Source organism: Atractosteus spatula, chromosome 17 (assembly GCF_055471065.1).
Source record: "Atractosteus spatula isolate fAtrSpa1 chromosome 17, fAtrSpa1.hap1, whole genome shotgun sequence".
Taxonomy (NCBI): Eukaryota; Metazoa; Chordata; class Actinopteri; order Semionotiformes; family Lepisosteidae; genus Atractosteus; species Atractosteus spatula.
The window spans coordinates 3,654,085-3,673,603 of NC_142722.1; the positions used below are offsets into that span (position 1 = coordinate 3,654,085).

At 52.3% G+C, this 19,519-nt stretch overlaps 2 protein-coding genes across 2 annotated transcripts; both read left to right on the top strand.

The window, feature by feature from the left end:
• The first annotated feature begins 696 nt into the window (after positions 1-696).
• Positions 697-6,518, top strand: mlec (malectin). Its single transcript, XM_088935986.1, has 5 exons — positions 697-1,253; positions 2,438-2,616; positions 2,726-2,902; positions 2,984-3,041; positions 3,144-6,518. The coding sequence occupies exons 1-5, from the start codon at positions 1,052-1,054 to the stop codon at positions 3,383-3,385; spliced, it is 858 nt and encodes a 285-aa protein (XP_088792112.1). The 5' UTR covers positions 697-1,051; the 3' UTR covers positions 3,386-6,518.
• A 1,813-nt stretch (positions 6,519-8,331) lies between these two features.
• Positions 8,332-18,042, top strand: unc119b (unc-119 lipid binding chaperone B). Its single transcript, XM_088935902.1, has 5 exons — positions 8,332-8,628; positions 10,625-10,738; positions 10,825-10,939; positions 11,047-11,219; positions 15,388-18,042. Exons 1-5 carry the CDS (start codon positions 8,388-8,390, stop codon positions 15,498-15,500), a joined length of 756 nt encoding a protein of 251 aa, XP_088792028.1. The 5' UTR covers positions 8,332-8,387; the 3' UTR covers positions 15,501-18,042.
• Positions 18,043-19,519: the final 1,477 nt, after the last annotated feature.

Genomic DNA, 19,519 nt, shown 5'->3' on the forward strand with positions numbered 1-19,519 from the left:
TGAGCTCTAGTTACTTTTACAAATTGACATTCAGTGAAGAGCTCTCCAATTATGATCGATGTTTATCGCTATATAATTTTTAAACATAACATACTTAACTTTCTCCTCATATGGAGGGAAATGAACTATTTAAATATATGAAAAGGTAAATGATTCTTCCTCTGTTTAAGAATTACATAGCAGAGTCTGCCGAGATGGCATCTAGCCAGATTAAACCATTTTAACATAGGGGAGATTTGGATACATGCCATTTTCACAATTTAGCGCACACAACGTGGACATACATAAAAAGTATTTATCCTCGTTTTATTTGAGAATCTAAACGTCTGAGTTGCTGGTGTCGTATAAAAGAGAGGAAAGACCAGGCAGAATCAGTTGCGCGGGAACGGGCGCTCCCCGCTGCGAGTACATGCGCCTGCCTTCCGCATTCTGTCAGCCGAACGGCCTGTGGCTCTACCAAACCAGCAGCCCCGCCCCCTCGCTCTCCCATTGGCCCCCATTCGCCATCACATTAACATAACGGCCTGAAATTCGAAGCTTCGGGGGTCCACGGTCAACTGCTGCCACGCTCTGATTGGCCACCGTGGAGCACGTCTGCGTTAAAAATCACTCGCTCATGAATATTAAAAAGACGTGTTGCTCTAATCCCTCACCATTGGCTGCTGGACTGCCTGTCTACTCTCCGACTCACAGGCAGCATGTTAGGTTTCCTCCTTCTCTTGAACCCGCAACTGTGAGCTGCTGTACCGTGGAGGCCTGAATGGAAATTAAAGATTTTTATGTTGGGAGCAGACATCTAAACAATTATAGTGATCTGGAATTGCACTTCTGAGAAGCGTAATAAATCATCTGGAGAGGCACGGCGGAGAGAGGGGTGCGAGTGCCGCGGTCTGAGCCGGGAAGTGAGGGCTCGCAGGTACAGGACACACCGGTCCGCACCTCAGCGGCGCTCGGCACACGGACACTGCGGCACACGGCCCCCTCTGCCGCCCCTGATCCTCGCTCTGCGCCGCCGGTCGCCTCCTCGTCGCCTGCCCGGGTCGGAGCGCTCATGCGGCGGGGGGTCGCGCTGTGGGCTCCCGGGCTGGCGGTGGCCGTGCTGTCGCTGGTGTGGGAGCCCTGTGGGGCGGACAGCGGGGGCGCCAGCCTCGCCGACCGGGTCATCTGGGCCGTCAACGCCGGCGGAGACGCGCACACAGACGTCTATGGCATCCATTACAAGAAGGACCCCCTGGAGGGGAGGGTCGGGAAAGGTGAGCCGGCGGGGGTCTCAGCGGGAGCCCTCCTGCTGGGCTGGCAGGCAGGCAGGCAGGCAGGCAGGCAGCGCGGTCCAGTCCGGGTTTTACACGGAGCTGCAGGCTGGTGTTCAGGGGCAGGTAGCAGGTGCAGGAAGACTTCTGCAAAGTCGCTTTGCGCATACGGGGAAGAGCAGTGGTGGCAGATTGAGGAAATGGTTTCCTTTTTGTTAATCGGTACAGTTTGCGCAGGACTGCTGCAGCTCGGCAGGGCCGTGCAGTGGGTGTCTGACTCGTTTGGCGTGTTGAGTGAGTTTGTGCGTCTGTCATTCAGGCCGAGCGAAGAACCCCTCTGGCTCCATTTACCCTCTGCGCCCCAGACGTTGAACTTTGACATGTGACTTGTCAGCGGCTGCTTGCTTGCGCCCTCTGTTGTTCTTGGGGTGGAAGTGCGCTTGGCGATGGAAGTTTCGTCCCTGAAGCTCGAACCCGTGTTCAGTGTTTTCAGGAAGGTGTAGTAGCCACACTGTTAGCTTGAAACAGGCATCGTGGTCTCTGACCCTGTGTGTAGTGCATCTGTCAGGCTCAGGGAAGTAGATCACGCTCCCAGTGCACTGCGGTCTGATCCACTCCTGGTTTACCGTGAGTCTCAAGTGTCTCCATGAAGCAGGAAAGCGGATCTCTGTGTTTGCGCCCTGCTGTGTCCGAGCCAGATTCCTCAAGGTCGGGTCTCGCTCGCTTCTTTTAGTGTTATCTCTAGAGCCCCAGCCTGCCCTTCTGTCCCTGCTGCCGAGATCCTCGTGAAACCAGGGAGTGTAATCCGACGCAAGCAGGGCGACCTCTGACCAAGGGCCCGGGCTGCTTTGGACCCGTCCGTCCTCTCCAGCCCTCGCATGCGCTTGGGAAGTCTGCTCGGGGGCATTGTGCTCACCCCCGGGGCAGACGTCTGTAAAAACCCACAGCTCGCAGTAAAGTGTGGAGCGGATCAGGCTGCTGGGCACTTTGATTCCCTCTTTCTCTGCTGACCGTTGCTGTGTAACGTACAGCAGCACAGAGTATACCTCTGTAACCAGCAGAACGGAGGCTCAAGGCGGGGTGTGTGGGTGTGTGAGTGTGTGAGGCAGCGAGGCAGGCTTTGTGAACCGTTTGCTAAGTGAGGTTTTCCCTCTCGAGGGCCACACTCACTCTCCCCTCTCCTCCAGCCTCGGATTACGGGATGCGGTTGCCGATCCTGCGGTCCAGCCCGGAGGACCAGGTGCTGTACCAGACGGAGCGCTACAACGAGGACACCTTCGGCTATGAGGTACCGATCCGGGAGGAGGGCGAGTACATCCTGGTGCTGAAGTTTGCCGAGGTCTACTTCGCACAGTCTCAACAGAAAGTAAGACTCTGTGTGAGCCCCACTCACACCCGCGCCGCCGTCCTGCTGTCTCGCTCTCCCGCCTGCCTCTGTCTGCTGTTCGGCTCTGACCGGCCTGGCCTCCCTGCAGGTGTTCGATGTGCGGCTGAACGGCCACATGGTGGTGAAGGACCTGGACATCTTCGACAAGGTCGGCCACAGCACTGCGCACGACGAGGTCGTGCCCCTCTCCCTGCGCAAGGGCAAGCTGAGCGTGCAGGGCGAGGTGTCCACCTTCAACGGCAAGCTGACCATCGAGTTCGTCAAGGTAGGGGCGCGAGCGGCTGGGTGGGGGGGGCTCTGTCCGCGCTTGGAGCGGGCTCTGACCTGTCCGTCCGTCCGTCCGCAGGGCTACTACGACAACCCCAAGGTCTGCGCGCTCTACATCATGAAGGGGACGCTGGACGGTGAGTGGGGGCGATCCTGGGGCTCTGGCGTTTTTCTCAAGGGGTGGTTTTGGGGTGTCGGGCACTGTTTACAGCTCTCTGACCCCCTGCTCTCTGCCTCAGACGTGCCAAAGCTGCAGCCGCACCCCGGGCTGGAGAAGCGCGAGGAGGAGGAAGAGGAGGAGGAGTACGGGGAGGGAGGGGAGGAGGGGAGGAAGAGCGCATCCTCCACCCCCAAGCACCGCGTGCAGTCGGGCCCTCGTACCCCCAACCCGTACGCTTCTGACAACAGCAGCCTGATGTTCCCCATCCTCGTCGCCTTCGGGGTGTTCATCCCCACGCTGTTCTGCCTGTGCCGCCTGTGAGGAGGGGCGCACTGCGCTGCACACGGGACACGGAGAGGGGCGTGAGCTGGGCCGGGCGGCGTCTGAGTGCCTGGGGCGCCCGCCCCCCCCCAAGAGAGAGACAGAGAGAGAGTGTGAGTGAGAGAGAGAGAGAGAGAGCTGCTCTGCGGACCGAAACGGCATCAGGGAGCCCCCAGTTTGCGGGAGCCCCGAGATCCGTGCAGCGTGGCCTGGCCAGCAGGGGGCACTGGCGCCTCTACTGCAGCAGCACAGACGGACGGACGGACAGACTGCTTTCCCACGAGCGACATGCATGCACACGGCACGCACATGCCTCTGCAGCACGATTCTGAAACCCCATTGGCTGAGGCTGCAGGAAGTAGGTGGGCCTGTCCTGCCTGGAGGCGGCGTCTGATTGGCTGCCTTGCCGGCCTGTAATGAGCGTCATGGCCTCGCCCCCTGCAGGGGTGCCGGGACTGGGGAGCCCGGCCTCGTTAGGGGTGGGGCTCGTGCTGGTGGGCGGTGGGGCGGGAGACAGAGGGGAGCTGCTCTTTCTGTCTTGTCTTGGTCCTGCTCTTCGCCTCAGCCTGCTGGGTCACTGGCGCCGGGCTGGCAGCTGCTGGGGACGGGCATGCGGGGCATGGAGACACTGCCTGGATCACTGCACAGAGCGGCTAGCACTGACCCTGCTGCCCCTTTCTGTTTACCGTCCAGCCTGCACCCCTTTAACTAAAAGAGCGCCCCCCTGCCTGTGGCGCGGGCTCGGGGTTCCCGGTCAGACACACAGGGCGGCCTGGTGGGGCTGTGGGCAGTGACCAGTGCAGCTGTCTCCTCCCCACAAGGACACGGGGGGGGGGGGTCATCTGTGCGAGGAGGGGGCTCTGTCCCCTCAGCCCTCCCCACTCCTCCCGCCTGATCGAGACCGACAGCTTGGTTCCGTACCGCCGGACTGGCTCACGGAGGCGAGCAGCGAGCAGCGTGTTGTCTGTCTGTCTGTCAGCGTGTCTCTGTCTGTCTGCGTGACGCAGCCCTGGAGGACCGTGTGCTGCCCATCTCGCTGCAGGACGGCCCCTTGCCCTGCTGTCCTGGCTGAAGGCTGGCCCGGCCTGTAGCCCTTCGAGCCTTTGCTGCGTGATTCTCCTGCGGTCGTGCCCGTGGCCCAGCTCAGGCCTCTGGGGTGGGGGCAGTTTTATTTGGGTGAGTGGGTGAGCGTGAGGCAGATGTGGCTTGGCAGAGAAGAAAGGCTCAGGAGGCTGGGAAGCGCCAGCGTTGACAGAAGTACGGTTCTTCACAATCCCAGGGCTGGCTGCTTCTCGCTTTCCCCCCCCCCCCCCCCGCAGTGAGTCCCAGTGGAAGAGCTGGTTGGGGCGGGGGGGCAGCGCTGGCCTTTCAGGGCACTCTGAGAGACATGCCATGTGACCCCAGAGGCGTATGCAGCGAGAGGCAGACACCCCGGTCCTCCACTCCTGGGCGAAGGGGAAATAAAACAGCTGTTTTAAAATCCGTAACGAGCACCTTTTTAAGTCACTTTTGAGACTTTTAAAACGACGCCAAAGTTGGAATATTAGTTCGTGTTCGCAGTTTCAATGGCGGAGGGCTTGTGGGGAATTTTTACTGACGGTACAGATCACCTGGTTGTACAGATCCCTGTGCCAAGGTTTTTAAATGTATTTCAGTTTGAGGCCTTTCCTGTTACTTTTGTGCATTAATTTACAATAGGAAACCTTTCTGTCAGAGAGTCCTGCACTCCTGATGGGACTGCCTTGACAGGAGAGAGACGGGACAGTCTGACTGACAAGGGTGTGCTGTGATGGACACTGACCAGAAGGCACTGACTGACCAACACTGACTCTCCCTCTCTACAGCGCACAGCCTGATGGACACCGACTGACTCACTGACCCGCCGACACTCTGACTGACTGTCTGACAGGGAGAGCAGGAGGGGGGTTGGTTAGAACAGTTTGGGTTTTCTTGGCTTATTTTTCTGTTTTCTGATGTTTAATTTAAAAAGCAAGCGTGTAGCTTCTTGGTCTTTCTCTCAGGATGCTGGAGGTGAGGGGGTGACTGTGTGCTGTCGGGTGGTTTACAGTTACTCCGGTTTTATTTTGGTTGTTTTGAGTTTTACATTTTATCACTGTTTGTACAGAAATTGTGTTTTTGACATGAATCCATGTTGCCTTCGTGTTTTCAATACAAGCAAGTGAGCTTCACCTCCACGTCTGCTTTGTCTGTGTGTCTCGCAGGGCCCGGTCCGCAGGGCCCGGTCCGCTTGCTGTGCTCGGGGCCGGTCCGGTCATCAGCAGCCCGCCGTGTCTGTGCCGCTGCAGCAGGCCCTGCTGGCCTTGACCAGTGTGGCCAGCGGGACACAGCTGCCCTGGGTGTCTGGGAAACGTGTCCACACCTCTACCCTCCAGGAATGTTCCCATTCCAGATTCCTGGGATTTAGCTCCTGGAAATTGGCCGCTATTGGTTCCCATTACTTTCCCTATTACACCAAGCAGGGACGCTTCTGCATCAGGGAGAACAATTACACTCCTGGGCACAGCACTCTGGCCCACTCCAGCTTTTACAGTGGGCTCCATCGGACTCCCACTGTGGAGCAGGCTGGGCCACTCCAGGTTTTACAGTGGGCTCCATCGGACTCCCACTGTGGAGCAGGCTGGGCCACTCCAGGTTTTACAGTGGGCTCCATCGGACTCCCACTGTGGAGCAGGCTGGGCCACTCCAGGATTCTGCAGGTTTCCTGTGAGATGCAGGGCTCCTTGCTGCTGTTAAAAAAGAGGCTGAATTTCTGACTTGTGTTCCTGGTTCAGCAGCTCACAGGGGAACCTAGAGTGCGTCAGCCTGCAGTGGAGTCTGATCGGGTCCCCTGTTGCAGCACACGTGGGCAGAGTGCTGCACCCGAAACAGACCGAATATAAACACACAGGCTAAACTAATGCAGCTGGACGGCGCTGCCCCTGACTGGCTCCAGCTCCCTAACACCGTGACGAGCCACCAACGAAGACTGGAGCCCCTCCAGTGGTCACCCGCACAAACAACGATTCCTACTGAAGCTCTCTCCTCCCTCCTCCCTCTCTCCAAAGGAATTGCAGTTGGAACGTTCTGACTGACTGATGCCTGTTTCTTTTTAATAAATGTGCTATTTTATCTAAGTCTTCCAGCAGTTTGCGGATGTGTTATTCAGGGTGTGTGGAGAAGATGTTGGACTCTTTCAACTTACTGAGCTCCTGAACACACCGCAGCCCAGCACACTGACACTGAGCTCCTGAACACACCGCAGCCCAGCACTGTGACACTGAGCTACAGAACACACTGCAGCCCAGCACACTGATAATAAGCTCCTGAACACACTGCAGCCCGGCACACTGACACTGAGCTCTTGTACACACAGCAGCCCGCCACACTGACACTGAGCTCCTGAACACGCTGCAGCCCAGCACTGTGACAATGCGCTACAGAACACACTGCAGCCCAGCACACTGACACTGAGCTCCTGAACTCACTGCAGCTTAGCACTGGCACTGAGCTACTGAACACACTGCAGTTATGCACAGTCACTGAGCTACTGAACACACTGCAGTCCAGCATACTGTCACTGAGCTACTGAACACACTACAGCTCAGGACACTGACAATGAGCTCCTGAACACACTGCAGCCTGACATACTGACACTGAGCTCCTGAACACACTGCAGTCCAACACTGTGACACAGCTACAGAACACACTGCAGCCCAGCACACTGACACTGAGCTACTGAACACACTGCAGCTCAGCACTGGCACTGAGCTACTGAACACACTGCAGCTCAGCACTGTGACACAGCTACAGAACACACAGCAGCCCGCCACACTGACACTGAGCTCCTAAACACACTGCAGCTCAGCACTGGCACTGAGCTACTGAACACACTGCAGTTCTGCACAGTCACTGAGCTACTAAACACACTGCAGTCCAGCACACTGTCACTAAGCTACTGAACACACTGCAGCTCAGGACACTGACAATGAGCTCCTGAACACACTGCAGCCCGGCACACTGACACTGAGCTCCTGAACACACTGCAGCCCGGCACACTGACACTGAGCTCTTGTACACACAGCAGCCCGCCACACTGACACTGAGCTATTAAACACACTGCAGCTCAACACTGGCACTGAGCTACTGAACACACTGCAGTTCTGCACAGTCACTGAGCTACTAAACACACTGCAGTCCAGCACACTGTCACTGAGCTACTGAACACACTGCAGCTCAGGACACTGACACTGAGCTCCTGAACACACTGCAGCTCAGCACTGGCACTGAGCTACTGAACACACTGCAGTTCTGCACAGTCACCGAGCTACTAAACACACTGCAGTCCAGCACACTGTCACTAAGCTACTGAACACACTGCAGCTCAGGACACTGACAATGAGCTCCTGAACACACTGCAGCCCGGCACACTGACACTGAGCTACTGAACACACTGCAGTGCAGCACAGATGCCATGATACTGAACATACAAAGACTGGTACTGTACTATTTCTCAGGTACTGAACACACTTGCAGCCGGGAGTTGGGTGCGTACGGTGTTCCGTTGAATTGAAGTTAATTAACTGGAGTGCAAAAAGAAATGTTTTAGATAAAGAAATTTAAAGACAGCCTAATGAATTAAAGGACGAATGTCCCAAATCTTTACGCCCCTCCCCCACCGCCTTTAATCTCATAAATGCTTGAAGTTTTAGAAAGGGGAACAAACAAATGCTTGAACTTATCGTGATTATAATTAATGATCAGTGCTTAATTGAGAAGCCTCGTCACAGCGCGAGAGGCCAGGCACGCCGAACGTGGCGCGAGAGAGCCGGGAGAAAGGAGGTTACAAAAACACCGCGCGAGTCCAAGTAATGTATTGGTAGCCATGGAAACTGACGAGAGGCCTCAGCCAATGGGAGCGCCTCTTCTCCTCGGCCCTCTCCATAGAGACGCAGGGAAGCCATCTTGGACTGAGCGGCGTTTGGCTCGTACACTCTCGCTGAGGATGAGCGGCCCCAAGCCTAGAACCGAGCTTCCCCCAACCCCGGACCTCGGCCCAGACTCGGACCCCGGTCCCGCCGCCCCTCCAGCCGCCAGGGACCGCAAGGCGGGCGGCGGGGTGTTGAAGCGGCTGAAGTCCCGGCGCACTCAGGCGGACCGGCGGCCGGTGACGGAGGAGGAGCTGCGGGCGCTGGGGCGAGATATCACCCCGGAGGACGTGCTGGGGCTCCGGGCTGTCACCCGCGGTAAACACGGGCGGGGGAGGGCGGGGAGCGCAGCTCTCTGGGCCCGGGAGAGGTGGGGGGGACTCGGGGTGGAGGGCGCGCTGCCGATCGAGGTGGAGAGAAGTGCCGGACCGCAAGCAGGACGCTGGTGTCCACTGGGTGGATATCACTGTGGAATTAAACTCCTGTTTTGCTCTGTAAAAACCGTTCATCTGAGACGCCCGGCACGGAAACCAGCTCCTCCTGGTGAGGTTCGGCGCAGTGTAGTGAAGGAGCACACCCTAGAGGGGGCGCCACACCATCGCGGGGCACACACTACATAGATACACTTAATGTTAATGTTGCTTTATTGGCCCTATACAATTTCTTGCATTAGGAATTTGTCTTTTCCCAGACCCCAGCTTGCTCTCTATGAGACACAGACACACAGACAGGGAGAGAAGCTGGGGGTCAGAGCGCAGGGTCAGCCATTGTACAGGGCCCCTGGAGCAGCTGGGGTTAAGGGCCTTGCTCAGGATTAGTAGGATTCCTCTGCTGGCTGCGGGATTTGAACCAGCAACCTTTCAGTTACAGGCACGGATCCTTAGCCACAGAGCCACTGCTCCGCTACTTAACATACAGGGGCAGTTAAGGGAGATCTCACCCAGCCAGTGCAGCGATGGGAGGAGAGCCATGTGATCATGGTGAGAGCATGCAGACTCCACTTGGAAAGTACCACATGCTGAATCAAACCGGGACCGGAGCCCTGGGTGGGAGCGGCCTACGTGCCTACCACACGGATATTTTTACCCCATTCTCCCTCCCAGACACACTGTGCCGTCCTGCTGGCCAAGACGGCACCCTTCCTGCCCACAAGCGAGAGCCCTGTGCTGGCCTGATGTTCTCCCCACAAACCTGTCCATCTGCCACAGCCAGAGCCAGTATCTGCGCAGTAACTGGAGGTCCAGTTAAAGCGGTGTTTCATATTGTTTCCAGTCCTGAGCAGCCTCAGGCTGCGGTCCAGTTGTGGAACTCTTCTCCAGAGACCTGCTGGTAAGCTGAAGCCTGGAAGATTGATGAATGACCGTTTTTAAAGCAGTTAGCAGTGTGTACACTTCCGTGTCTACTGGGCATTTGTTCACCCCAGTAAGGGGTAGTTAAGATGAAGTGAGCTGAGATCGTGGTACATCGGGGTGCAGATGGTGTGGCTCTGCCCTGCTGTTGATCACCTGCCAGTACAGTTGTCCTGGGCTTTGCTATGTGTGCTCCAAAAACTCATGTTCACCCTGTTTGCAGGCTTATAAAAATATTTAAGCTGTCGAAGTAATCGGTGAAGACATCTTGATAATTAGGGGTTCTGTCTGCGCTGCCCAGTCTGCTTTGAGGGAGTCCAGCTGTGCAGCGACGGGGGGTTTCACCCCCCCCCTCCCCCCGCACCAGATAAAGAGAAACATTGAAGGGCGCATGTCTCCTGCAGAGGGAAATTCACACCACAGGGACTCCTCTTCCTCCAGAAAGGAGAATGCGGTAGACCAGGTCTACCTGGGCGGGCGGGAGTACGCTGTTAAAGCCCAGTGTGTGCCCACACACCCACCCCAGCAGTACGGTGTGTGCGTTTGACCGGGCACCGGTGAACAGCTTCTTCTGGAAAGCCCTCCATCCGGATTGGCGGGACGTCTTGGAGACGGATATGCCTGGAGGGAGTGTGGAGAGGCGGCAGGGATCTGCTCCCTCTTCCAGCTCTGAGCAGACGTGCGGCAGTGCGAGCTGCGCTGGTACTGCCGAAGCAGAAGAGGGAAATGGAAATCTGGCTGGAGGGGATCCTTGTCCTGCAGGTCTGACGGTGAAATTGTCAGAGAGCGAAGCAAGCGTTCCCCTCTTCCTCGCTCTTCCTTGTGTGCTTCTCCCCTCTTTCCTTCCGGCTGCATCCACACAGACAGTCCTGCTCGGTGTGCCCTGCTTGTCTGTGGCCTCGTTGCTTTCTACCGGTGTGTTGTCCTGGGTTGACTGCTCAAGCTGTCTTCTCTGTCTCCGTCAGATTACCTCTGCCAGCCTGAAGACAACATCTACAGCATCGACTTCACGCGCTTCAAGATCAGAGACCTGGAGACGGGCACCGTGCTCTTCGAGATCGCCAAGCCCCCCAGTGCCGGTAGGTCGGAGGGCGTTTGCGCGCTGGCTGGTCCCCTCCCCCCTGTTCCCTCTGGCCCTCGGTCCCTGAGCCTCTCTGTCTCTCAGACCCTGACGATGAAGACGATGAGGAAGAGAACGGCGATGTGGACTCCAGCGCCGGCCGATTTGTGCGGTACCAGTTCACCCCAGCCTTCCTGAGGCTTCGCACCGTTGGTGCCACGTGAGTGTTGGCGCTGTCGTTTCCTCCTCTTCTGTTGCCCCGATACCTGAGCACACTCGGGCCCCACTGCTCCCTCCCTTGCTAACACCTTTGTCTCTGTGCCTCAGCGTGGAGTTCACGGTGGGCGACAGGCCGGTCAACAGTTTCCGGATGATCGAGAGGCACTACTTCCGGGACCGGCTGCTCAAGAACTTTGATTTTGACTTCGGCTTCTGCATCCCCAACAGCCGCAACACCTGCGAGCACATCTACGAGTTTCCACAGCTGCCCGAGGAGCTCAGTGAGTGTCGCCCTGTCTGTAGCTCCCTCGCTCTCTCTCTCTCCTCCTGCGTCCCTCTCCCTCGCTCTCTCTCTCCTCCTGCGTCCCTTTCTCAGATTCAAATTCAAGAAGCTTTATTGGTACATACAATCAATACAACATCCACAGACAACATCTACAACATTATAATACAAATATGTAATAGGGCATTTACATACAACACATAGAACATATTGGGATACAGGCTCACTGTTCCTCAGGCTGGGACAGGAGATCACACACTGTATTATTATTAGTGAGAGACAGGAGATCACACACTGTATTATTATTATTATTATTATTATTATTATTATTGAGAGATAGGCTCACTGTCTGTTCCTCAGGCTGGGACAGGAGATCACACACTGTAGTATTATTATTATTATTATTGTTGTTATTGTTGTTGTTATTGTTGTTGTTGAGAGATAGGCTCACTGTCTGTTCCTCAGGCTGGGACAGGAGATTACATACTGGGTGGCCAGTTCAACTGGGAGTTCCCTCCTCCCTCTCCCAGTAGGATTGGTACCCATTGTGATTCTGGCAGGTGTGGGAACTCTGGGATTAGCTGTGTAAATTTGGGGAAGAATGTTTGTCTAATCCCAGAGTATCTGTCACAGTGCAGTAGGAAGTGCACCTCTGTCTCTATTTCTCCCCGCTGGCAGTGGGAGCACAGCCTGTCCTCTCTGGACACCCAGGTCTGCCTGTGTCGCCCAGTTTCTATGGCCAGGCTGTGGTCACTGAGCACTTCGTCAGGGACTGTTTTTCCTTGCTGTTTCTTAACCTGGTCAGATATTCAGCTGGTATGTGTTGTATGTTTAGAGTTCTGTAGCATTCCAGTGTATGCTGTGTCTTGGCTGTGTGTCAATATAGACACTTATGGTCTTGTGCCCTACATATACAGTGCCCATAAAAAGTATTCACCCCCCTTGGACTTTTTCACATTTTATTGTGTTACAGCATGGAACCATGATGTACTTAACTGAGAATTTTTGCCACTCATCAACACAAAGTACTCTATAATGTCTGGATTTTTTTTCACTTTGACATTTTAGTAAATTAATTAAAAATAAACAGAAAATAATTTAATGCATTAGTATTCACCCCCTTGCTTTGACACACCTAAATTTCCTCTGAAGTAACCAGCTCTCTTCTCCAAGTCACATAATTACTTGACTGGAGTCCACCTGTGTGCAGTTGAGGTGTTTCCCATGATTTCAGAATAAATACACCTGTCTGGGAGCTTCCCCACTTAGTTCATTTCCAAGGAAATACTAAACTACACCATGAAGACCAGGGAACATTCCAAATTACCAGTCAGGGCAAGGATATAAGAAAATTACCAAGGCATTAAATATACCTCGAAGCACAGTGAAGTCCATCATTAAAAGGGTGAGAAAATATGGAACAACTGTGAATCTGCCCAGAACTGGCCGTCCTCAAACACTGAGTGTCCGGGCAAGAAGAGCCGTAGTAAGGGAGGCCACCAATAGGCGTACGACAACTCTGAAGGAGTTGCAGTCCTCCATGACGGAGATGTGAGAAACTGTGCATGAGACAACGATAGCACGCACGCTTCATAAATCTGGCATGTATGGAAGGGTGGCAAGAAGAAAGCCTTTGTTGGAAAAAAAACTCATATCACATCTCGACTGGAGTTTGCCCAAAGGCATGTGAGAGACGCAACTATTTGGAGAAAGATTCTATGGTATGATGAGACCAAAACTGAACTTTTGGGCCTCAATGCGAAGCGCCAAGTTGGTGCAGACCTAACACAGCACATCACACCGAGAACAGCATCCGTACAGTGAAGCATGGTGGTGGCAGCATCATGCTTTGGGGATGCTTCTCTGTGGCAGGGACTGGAAAACGCATAAAGATAGGAGGGAAAATGGATGGAGCCAAGTACAGAAAAATCCTAGAGGAAAACGTGCTGCAATCCACAAAAGCACTGGGACTTGGAAGACGATTCATCTTCCAACAGGACAATGACCCAAAACGTATTGCAAAAGCCACACTGGAGAGGCTTAAAACCAAAAAGGTTAATGTCCCGGAGTGGCCCAGACCACCATCCAATTGAGCATCTGTGGAATGACTTAAAAATTGCTTTTCACAAACGGTCCCCATCCAACTTGATGGAGCTTGAGCAATTTTGCCAAGAAGAATGAGCAAAAATTCAAGATGTGCAACGCTGATAGAGACCCAAAGAGACCTACAGCTGTAATTGCTGCCAAAGGTGTTCCTACTAAGTATTAACTCGGGGCGGGTGAATACTTAAACATTCAATTATTTTCTGTTTTTTATTTTTAATTTAGTAAAATGTCTGGATTTTTTTCACTTTGACATTATAGAGTACTTTGTGTTGATGGGTGGCAAACATTCTCAGTTAAGTACATCATGGTTTCATGCTGTAACACAATAAAATGTAAAAAAGTCCAAGGTGGGTGAATACTTTTTATAGGCACTGTACACATTCCTGCTCAAGTCTGCAAGGGCTCGGGGGGACCCATTTCTAAATCTGTGTCACAAGGGTGCTCACCGGCGCCCCCAGTGAGCCCTTCTCTGAAGTCCGCATCGGAGTGGACAAAGTGCGGAGAAGTTGCCATGGAGAATAAAATATTCAAGCATTAGTAAAATAGAACTTTTTACAGTTTTAAACCCATATTTTATGTAAAAACAGAATTTCATTAGGTTATTTTAGATTAAGTTCGTACCTAGAATACATAGTATTTATATATTAAGTATTTATTATATTAAATATATTTAATAGTATTAAAGGTAAAAAGCTTTTATTTTTTGTCACCTCATTTCGACTGATGAATATTTATTGCGATACGTTTTATACGTGGAATATTTAATAGTACAAAGCTTCCAGGTATTGCCAAGTTGATCTTATTTCGTTTACTGTGAGTGAACGCGTTATTTTCCTCATACTGTCATGTTTTTACTTGGGACAGATGATGTGAAAATATTTAGTAACACAAAGCTTTAAATGAACAAAGTGATATTGCCAAGTTTTCCTTACTTCGCCCGTTATCATGAATGAACACGATGTGTCACTATGTCTGTGCACGACAGACGAGATGACATTCAGTTTAATCAAAATGCGATCTGAGAATTAAAACAATATATATATATCTGCTGACATGCACTTAGCCGCTGGGGAAAAAAGCATCGTCAATAGAAAGCATTTCAACCCTCAGCTGTGTAACAGATGAGTGACCTTAGACAGAAGTGTCCTATTCCCCTGTTTATAACGCTGCCCCTCGAATCCTCATACTGGCGCTGCATCACCGAGGAGCGGACTTGGAGGAAGGGCTCAAGGCAACAACCAGGACACGGCCTTTGTGTTTGTGTCCCAGTGGTTAAGGTAATGCTGTGTCTTGTTGTGATTTGGTTGACTTTGATTTGTGCTGTTTTAGCTGTGTTGTCCTGAGGCTGGTTGGTGTCGGTGAGCCTTAGGACCAGCTGGCTCAGAGGGCTCTTCTCTGGGCTCAGCAGGGCCTTGTAGTGGTATAAATTCTGGTCACCGTTTCTCAGGTGTAACCACTATTTGATTGCTATATTCTGTATATTGATTAGTAATGGGTATTTCATGCATTGTTTGAAGTTTTTCTCTGCACATGGAGGATGTTGTTACAGAACTCTGTGTGCACGGTTTCTATGTGGTGTTTGTCCCATTAAGTGTAGGCCTGGTCTGAGGGGAGCCCACACTTCACTGCTGTATAGGGCAATGGGTTGGATTACACTTTCAAATATTTGCAGCAGACTTTGTATGGGGAAACTGGAGGCTGTAGAGCCTCCTTCTAATGGCATAGAAAGCCTTCACTGTCAGGTCGAAACTCCCAGATGAGCTGATGGTGAGACCGAGATATGTGTAGCTGGTTGTGCTCCAATGTGTTGTTGAGTGTGAATTTGTACCCGTTTCCCTGAGGTCTGGCTTTCTTCTGGAAAACCATAACTCTGGTCTTGTCCAGATTGACTGTCAGCGCCCAGGTCTGACAGTACTGCTCCAGCAGTGCCAGGCTCTGCTGCAGCCACTCCTGATCTTTTTCTCTCTCCTCCTGCATCCCTTTCTTTCCGTGTTCGTCATTCATGAATCCTTGATTAGAAAAGCAACGGTTCTAATAGTTTCCTCTCTCTTTCCCTGCAGTCCGTCAGATGATAGAGAGTCCGTACGAGACGAGGTCGGACAGCTTCTACTTTGTGGATAACAAACTGATAATGCACAACAAGGCAGACTACGCCTACAACGGGGGCCAGTAACGTGGGGCAGGAGGGAGTGCCTGTTCCCTCCCCAGCCCCGCCACACCTGACACCTGACCCCCAACCCCACGACATGACTCGCGACATTCCAGAGGGTCCCGCGCAGAGCCATGGGGCGCGCCCTCTATCGCCCCGAGCTCCGCCACAGCCGGATGGTTTCCCTGGAGACGCACCTTGAGGGTGGCCAGCTCCTGGCTCTGGACTCTGCAGGGCCTGTGAGCCCTGTGCTGCAGACGCCTTTCGGACATACTCGTCCCGTGCTGCCTGTATGCGCCCCCGGCGTTTTACAGCAGGGCGAGGGGTGCCTCTCAGCTCACCTGGCCCAAATGTACTCAACCAATCGCACTGCTGCCTGGGAGTTTCAGCCGGGCTTGAACCGGCAACATCTGGACCACAGGGCATAGCCTGCTTACTGTCAGAGCTGCTGCTGCGCTGTCCTTAAAACATCGCAGCAGCCTGGGAGCACACCGCATCGTGCCTGTACATATTGTGGTTCTTACAAATCCCGATTTGTTGTGCTTTTCACATGAGCAATAAGTGTTATGACCCTTAAATTGTTGCAATATATTACTGTTCATCACAGAACACCTTTTAACCAGATAAGTGTTCATAGAATTGAAAATTTTCTACAGCTCCCTGACGTCCTGCAGCGATCCGGCTTGCTCTTGGCCTCTCCTGGCGGCCCTCTGTGATTTGTTGAAACTCAGCCATGGTGTCTTTCTCCAAATTCGCACTGTTGAATGTATTTCTGGCATTCAAGAGCAAATACAGTTATGAGTGACAGCAGTCGGTCACTATATAATTGATACAGGCTGATTACCATTGTCCAGCACAGAAGCTCGTGTATCATGGGGTTACTGTTCCTTTAGGTAACTGCTACTTGTTGTAATTTCTTGTGGGTTTGTAAACATCGCTTAGCATTGTGTTTAAGCAATGAGCCAGCCAGCTGAGGTCGCCTCCTAAAGGCTGGGTAGTGTGGGCCAAAGGGCCTGCTCATGATCGCCACTGGCACGCCCCCTTGTGAGACGGCGCTTCTCTGGGCTCTGAGGAAAGGTGGGGTCAAACGAAGGTCACTGCCCAGGGATCTCACCTTTATCTGTCCTCTAAGTAGTATAATTAAATAGTCAGTGTCCAGCCTCCACGGGTCCCCTGGTGCAGCGAGTCTTAGCTGTGGGTCCTGACACCGTGGATTGTACTTGTCTAGTGGGTTTGCCTGAATTTCCTGGTGGGCGAGATATATTCTGGGCCGCAGTCACTGTGACTGACACGTACGCAACAAGTGTGCCTGTGCTCTCTGGCTGGGGGTGGTGCAGTGCGCCCTGCCCTGTTCTGTCTATGGGCAGACGCTGTGAGAGCTGGCCACATCACTCCGAGCTGTCCTCTGGGACCTCTCTCACAGAGACCCTATGTCCCAACTCCCTCTGAATACCAGCTGGAGCAGAGGGTCAGGGGGGAGGCCCTGGAGAGCTGTGAAGCCCTATGGAATTCTCCTCGGCTCCTGCTGATCAGTCAGAAATCACTCCCAGCTCTTGGTCTCTCTCTCTCTTTCTCTGCTGATGATCAGTCAGGAATCACTCCCAGCTCTCTCTCTCTTGCTGATCAGTCAGGTCATTGATAACTTCCAAACCTCAGAATTTACTGGATTATCTGTCTGTTCTAGCACCTTTCCAAGATACAAGACTTTTAAAGAGAATGAGAAAATCTGCCAAGCTCTTGCTTACCACTGCCCATCTACAGATTTTACAACAGTTCGATGTAAAAAGTCCAGACTAGCAATATGTCTGTTCAGTTAAGGAATTAAGTGGCTGAGAGCTCACCTGGAATAAACACTAGGAGACACTGGCAACCAGGGATTACTGGGAAGCCTGCACAGCACTGTCTAATCCCTTCTTGTTCAGCTCCTGCAGAGATACAAGCCCCTGGTTTGTATTGCAAAGCGACTCTCGGCTTCCTCATAGGCTCAGTTATTGTCTTCATTCATGCAGAATCAGCCCATTCCGAGACCTTCAGACCAGTGTTCACAGCGTGTGCCCAGCCCTTCCTGCGTCTGCTTCGTTTGCAAACCCAAACTGCACCTTGTGGTTAACAACACTTGAGTGAATTCATGTCTTACTTTAGGCTGCTGATTTTTATTAATTTTATTTTTTTATATATTTTTTGTTACCGACCATCTCCATTTATTAACTGGAGACAACATGATTTATTTGAAGTTAATTTTTCTTTACTTTGCACCCTCAGAACCTAAAAAGAAAAGTTTTTGGAGGGTTTTGATGTTTCTTAATATTTTGGGAGTTCTGTCATGCAGGTTTTTTCTGAATAGGCTGCACCTGTGTTTCATCCGAGTTGGAACCGTGTTGATGTTCTGAAGACGGTGGAACGGACACGAAGTCACTGTAGTGGCTTCTGTTTCCTTGGGAAATCTGTGTAAAATAATGAAAATTCCTCTGTATTTTGTAACATCTTGTCTTTTCATGTTCAAAGTGAATTTTAGGTGCTTGTACAAAACGTTATTTTATCACAATAAAGAATTCTTTTGATTTTCACAGGTCTGTGGTTAGTGTCCATTTCTGTTTGTTTAACGTTGCTTCTGGAGAGTGGGTGGGAAAGCGGTGCCAGAGATGTGTCAGAACATGACTGGCTGAGCTGAGTGGGCGGGCGGGAGGATCCTGTGATGTGTCAGAACATGACTGGCTGAGCTGAGTGGGCGGGCGGAAGGATCCTGTGATGTGTCAGAACATGACTGGCTGAGCTGAGTGGGCGGGCGGGCAGGAGGATCCTGTGATGTGTCTGAACATGACTGGCTGAGCTGAGTGGGCGGGCGGGCAGGAGGATCCTGTGATGTGTCTGAACATGACTGGCTGAGCTGAGTGGGCGGGCGGGAGGATCCTGTGATGTAATAATAATAATAAACTTCATTTTATATAGCACCTTTAAAGGTGGCTTCTCAAAGCACTTTACAGGATGTCAACAACAATAAATAAAAAGAATACATAAGATAAAACAATGACAATATACAGAGGAGACTGAGGATGGTGGTACTAAGAAAAACAGAGGGGTGAAGAATGGAACAGTTAAGAAAAGGCTTTTCTAAAGAAGAGGGTTTTGAGTCTGGATTTGAAGGAGTTTAGAGAAGGTGACTCTCTGATATCCTTGGGGAGCGATTTCTAGAGCTTGGAGAAGGCCCTGTCACCCATACAATGTAGACGGGCTTGGGGGACAGTAAGGAGACCAGGTGACAGAACATGACTGGCTGAGCTGAGTGGATGGGCAGGAGGATCCTGTGATGTGACAGAACATGACTGGCTGAGCTGAGTGGATGGGCAGGAGGATCCTGTGATGTGACAGAACATGACTGGCTGAGCTGCGTGGATGGGCAGGAGGATCCTGTGATGTGACAGAACATGACTGGCTGAGCTGAGTGGGTGGGCAGGAGGAGCCTGTGATGTGTCAGAACATGACTGGCTGAGCTGAGTGGGTGGGCAGGAGGATCCTGTGATGTGCCAGAACATGACTGGCTGTGGTGAGAAGGTGAGAATGTGTAGCTAATGTAACCACATTCCAAATTGGGTTGATATATAATAAAAGAATTCTGAATTTGAGAATGGAAAAATATATTGCAGTTTAATCAGGCAATCCTCTGACATAAACAAAAAAATGTGTTTCACATGGAAATGACACTGTTCCCATTAGTTTGTATGACTGGCTCGTTGGTCCCTAGTCCTGTCTGGGAGAGTCCAGCGGCCAGCAGCAGTGCTCAGGGTTCAGGCCTGGGGGGTGAGGGTACAGAGCTTATGGGTCTCAGAGGGCAACAGGAAGGTGTCTGCTGTATTGACAGCTAGTCTCCAGCTTATTGTTATCATTATCTATCAAAAGCTCCCAAATACAAATCAATCAGATCAAAACACCATTTATTTAAAACCCGAAATTTTGGAATTGGCTATCAAAAACAACCAAAACCCCTTAGACTCCTCAATCATTGAGCAGGAGCTACTGGACAAACTCCAGGCCCTCAGACCACA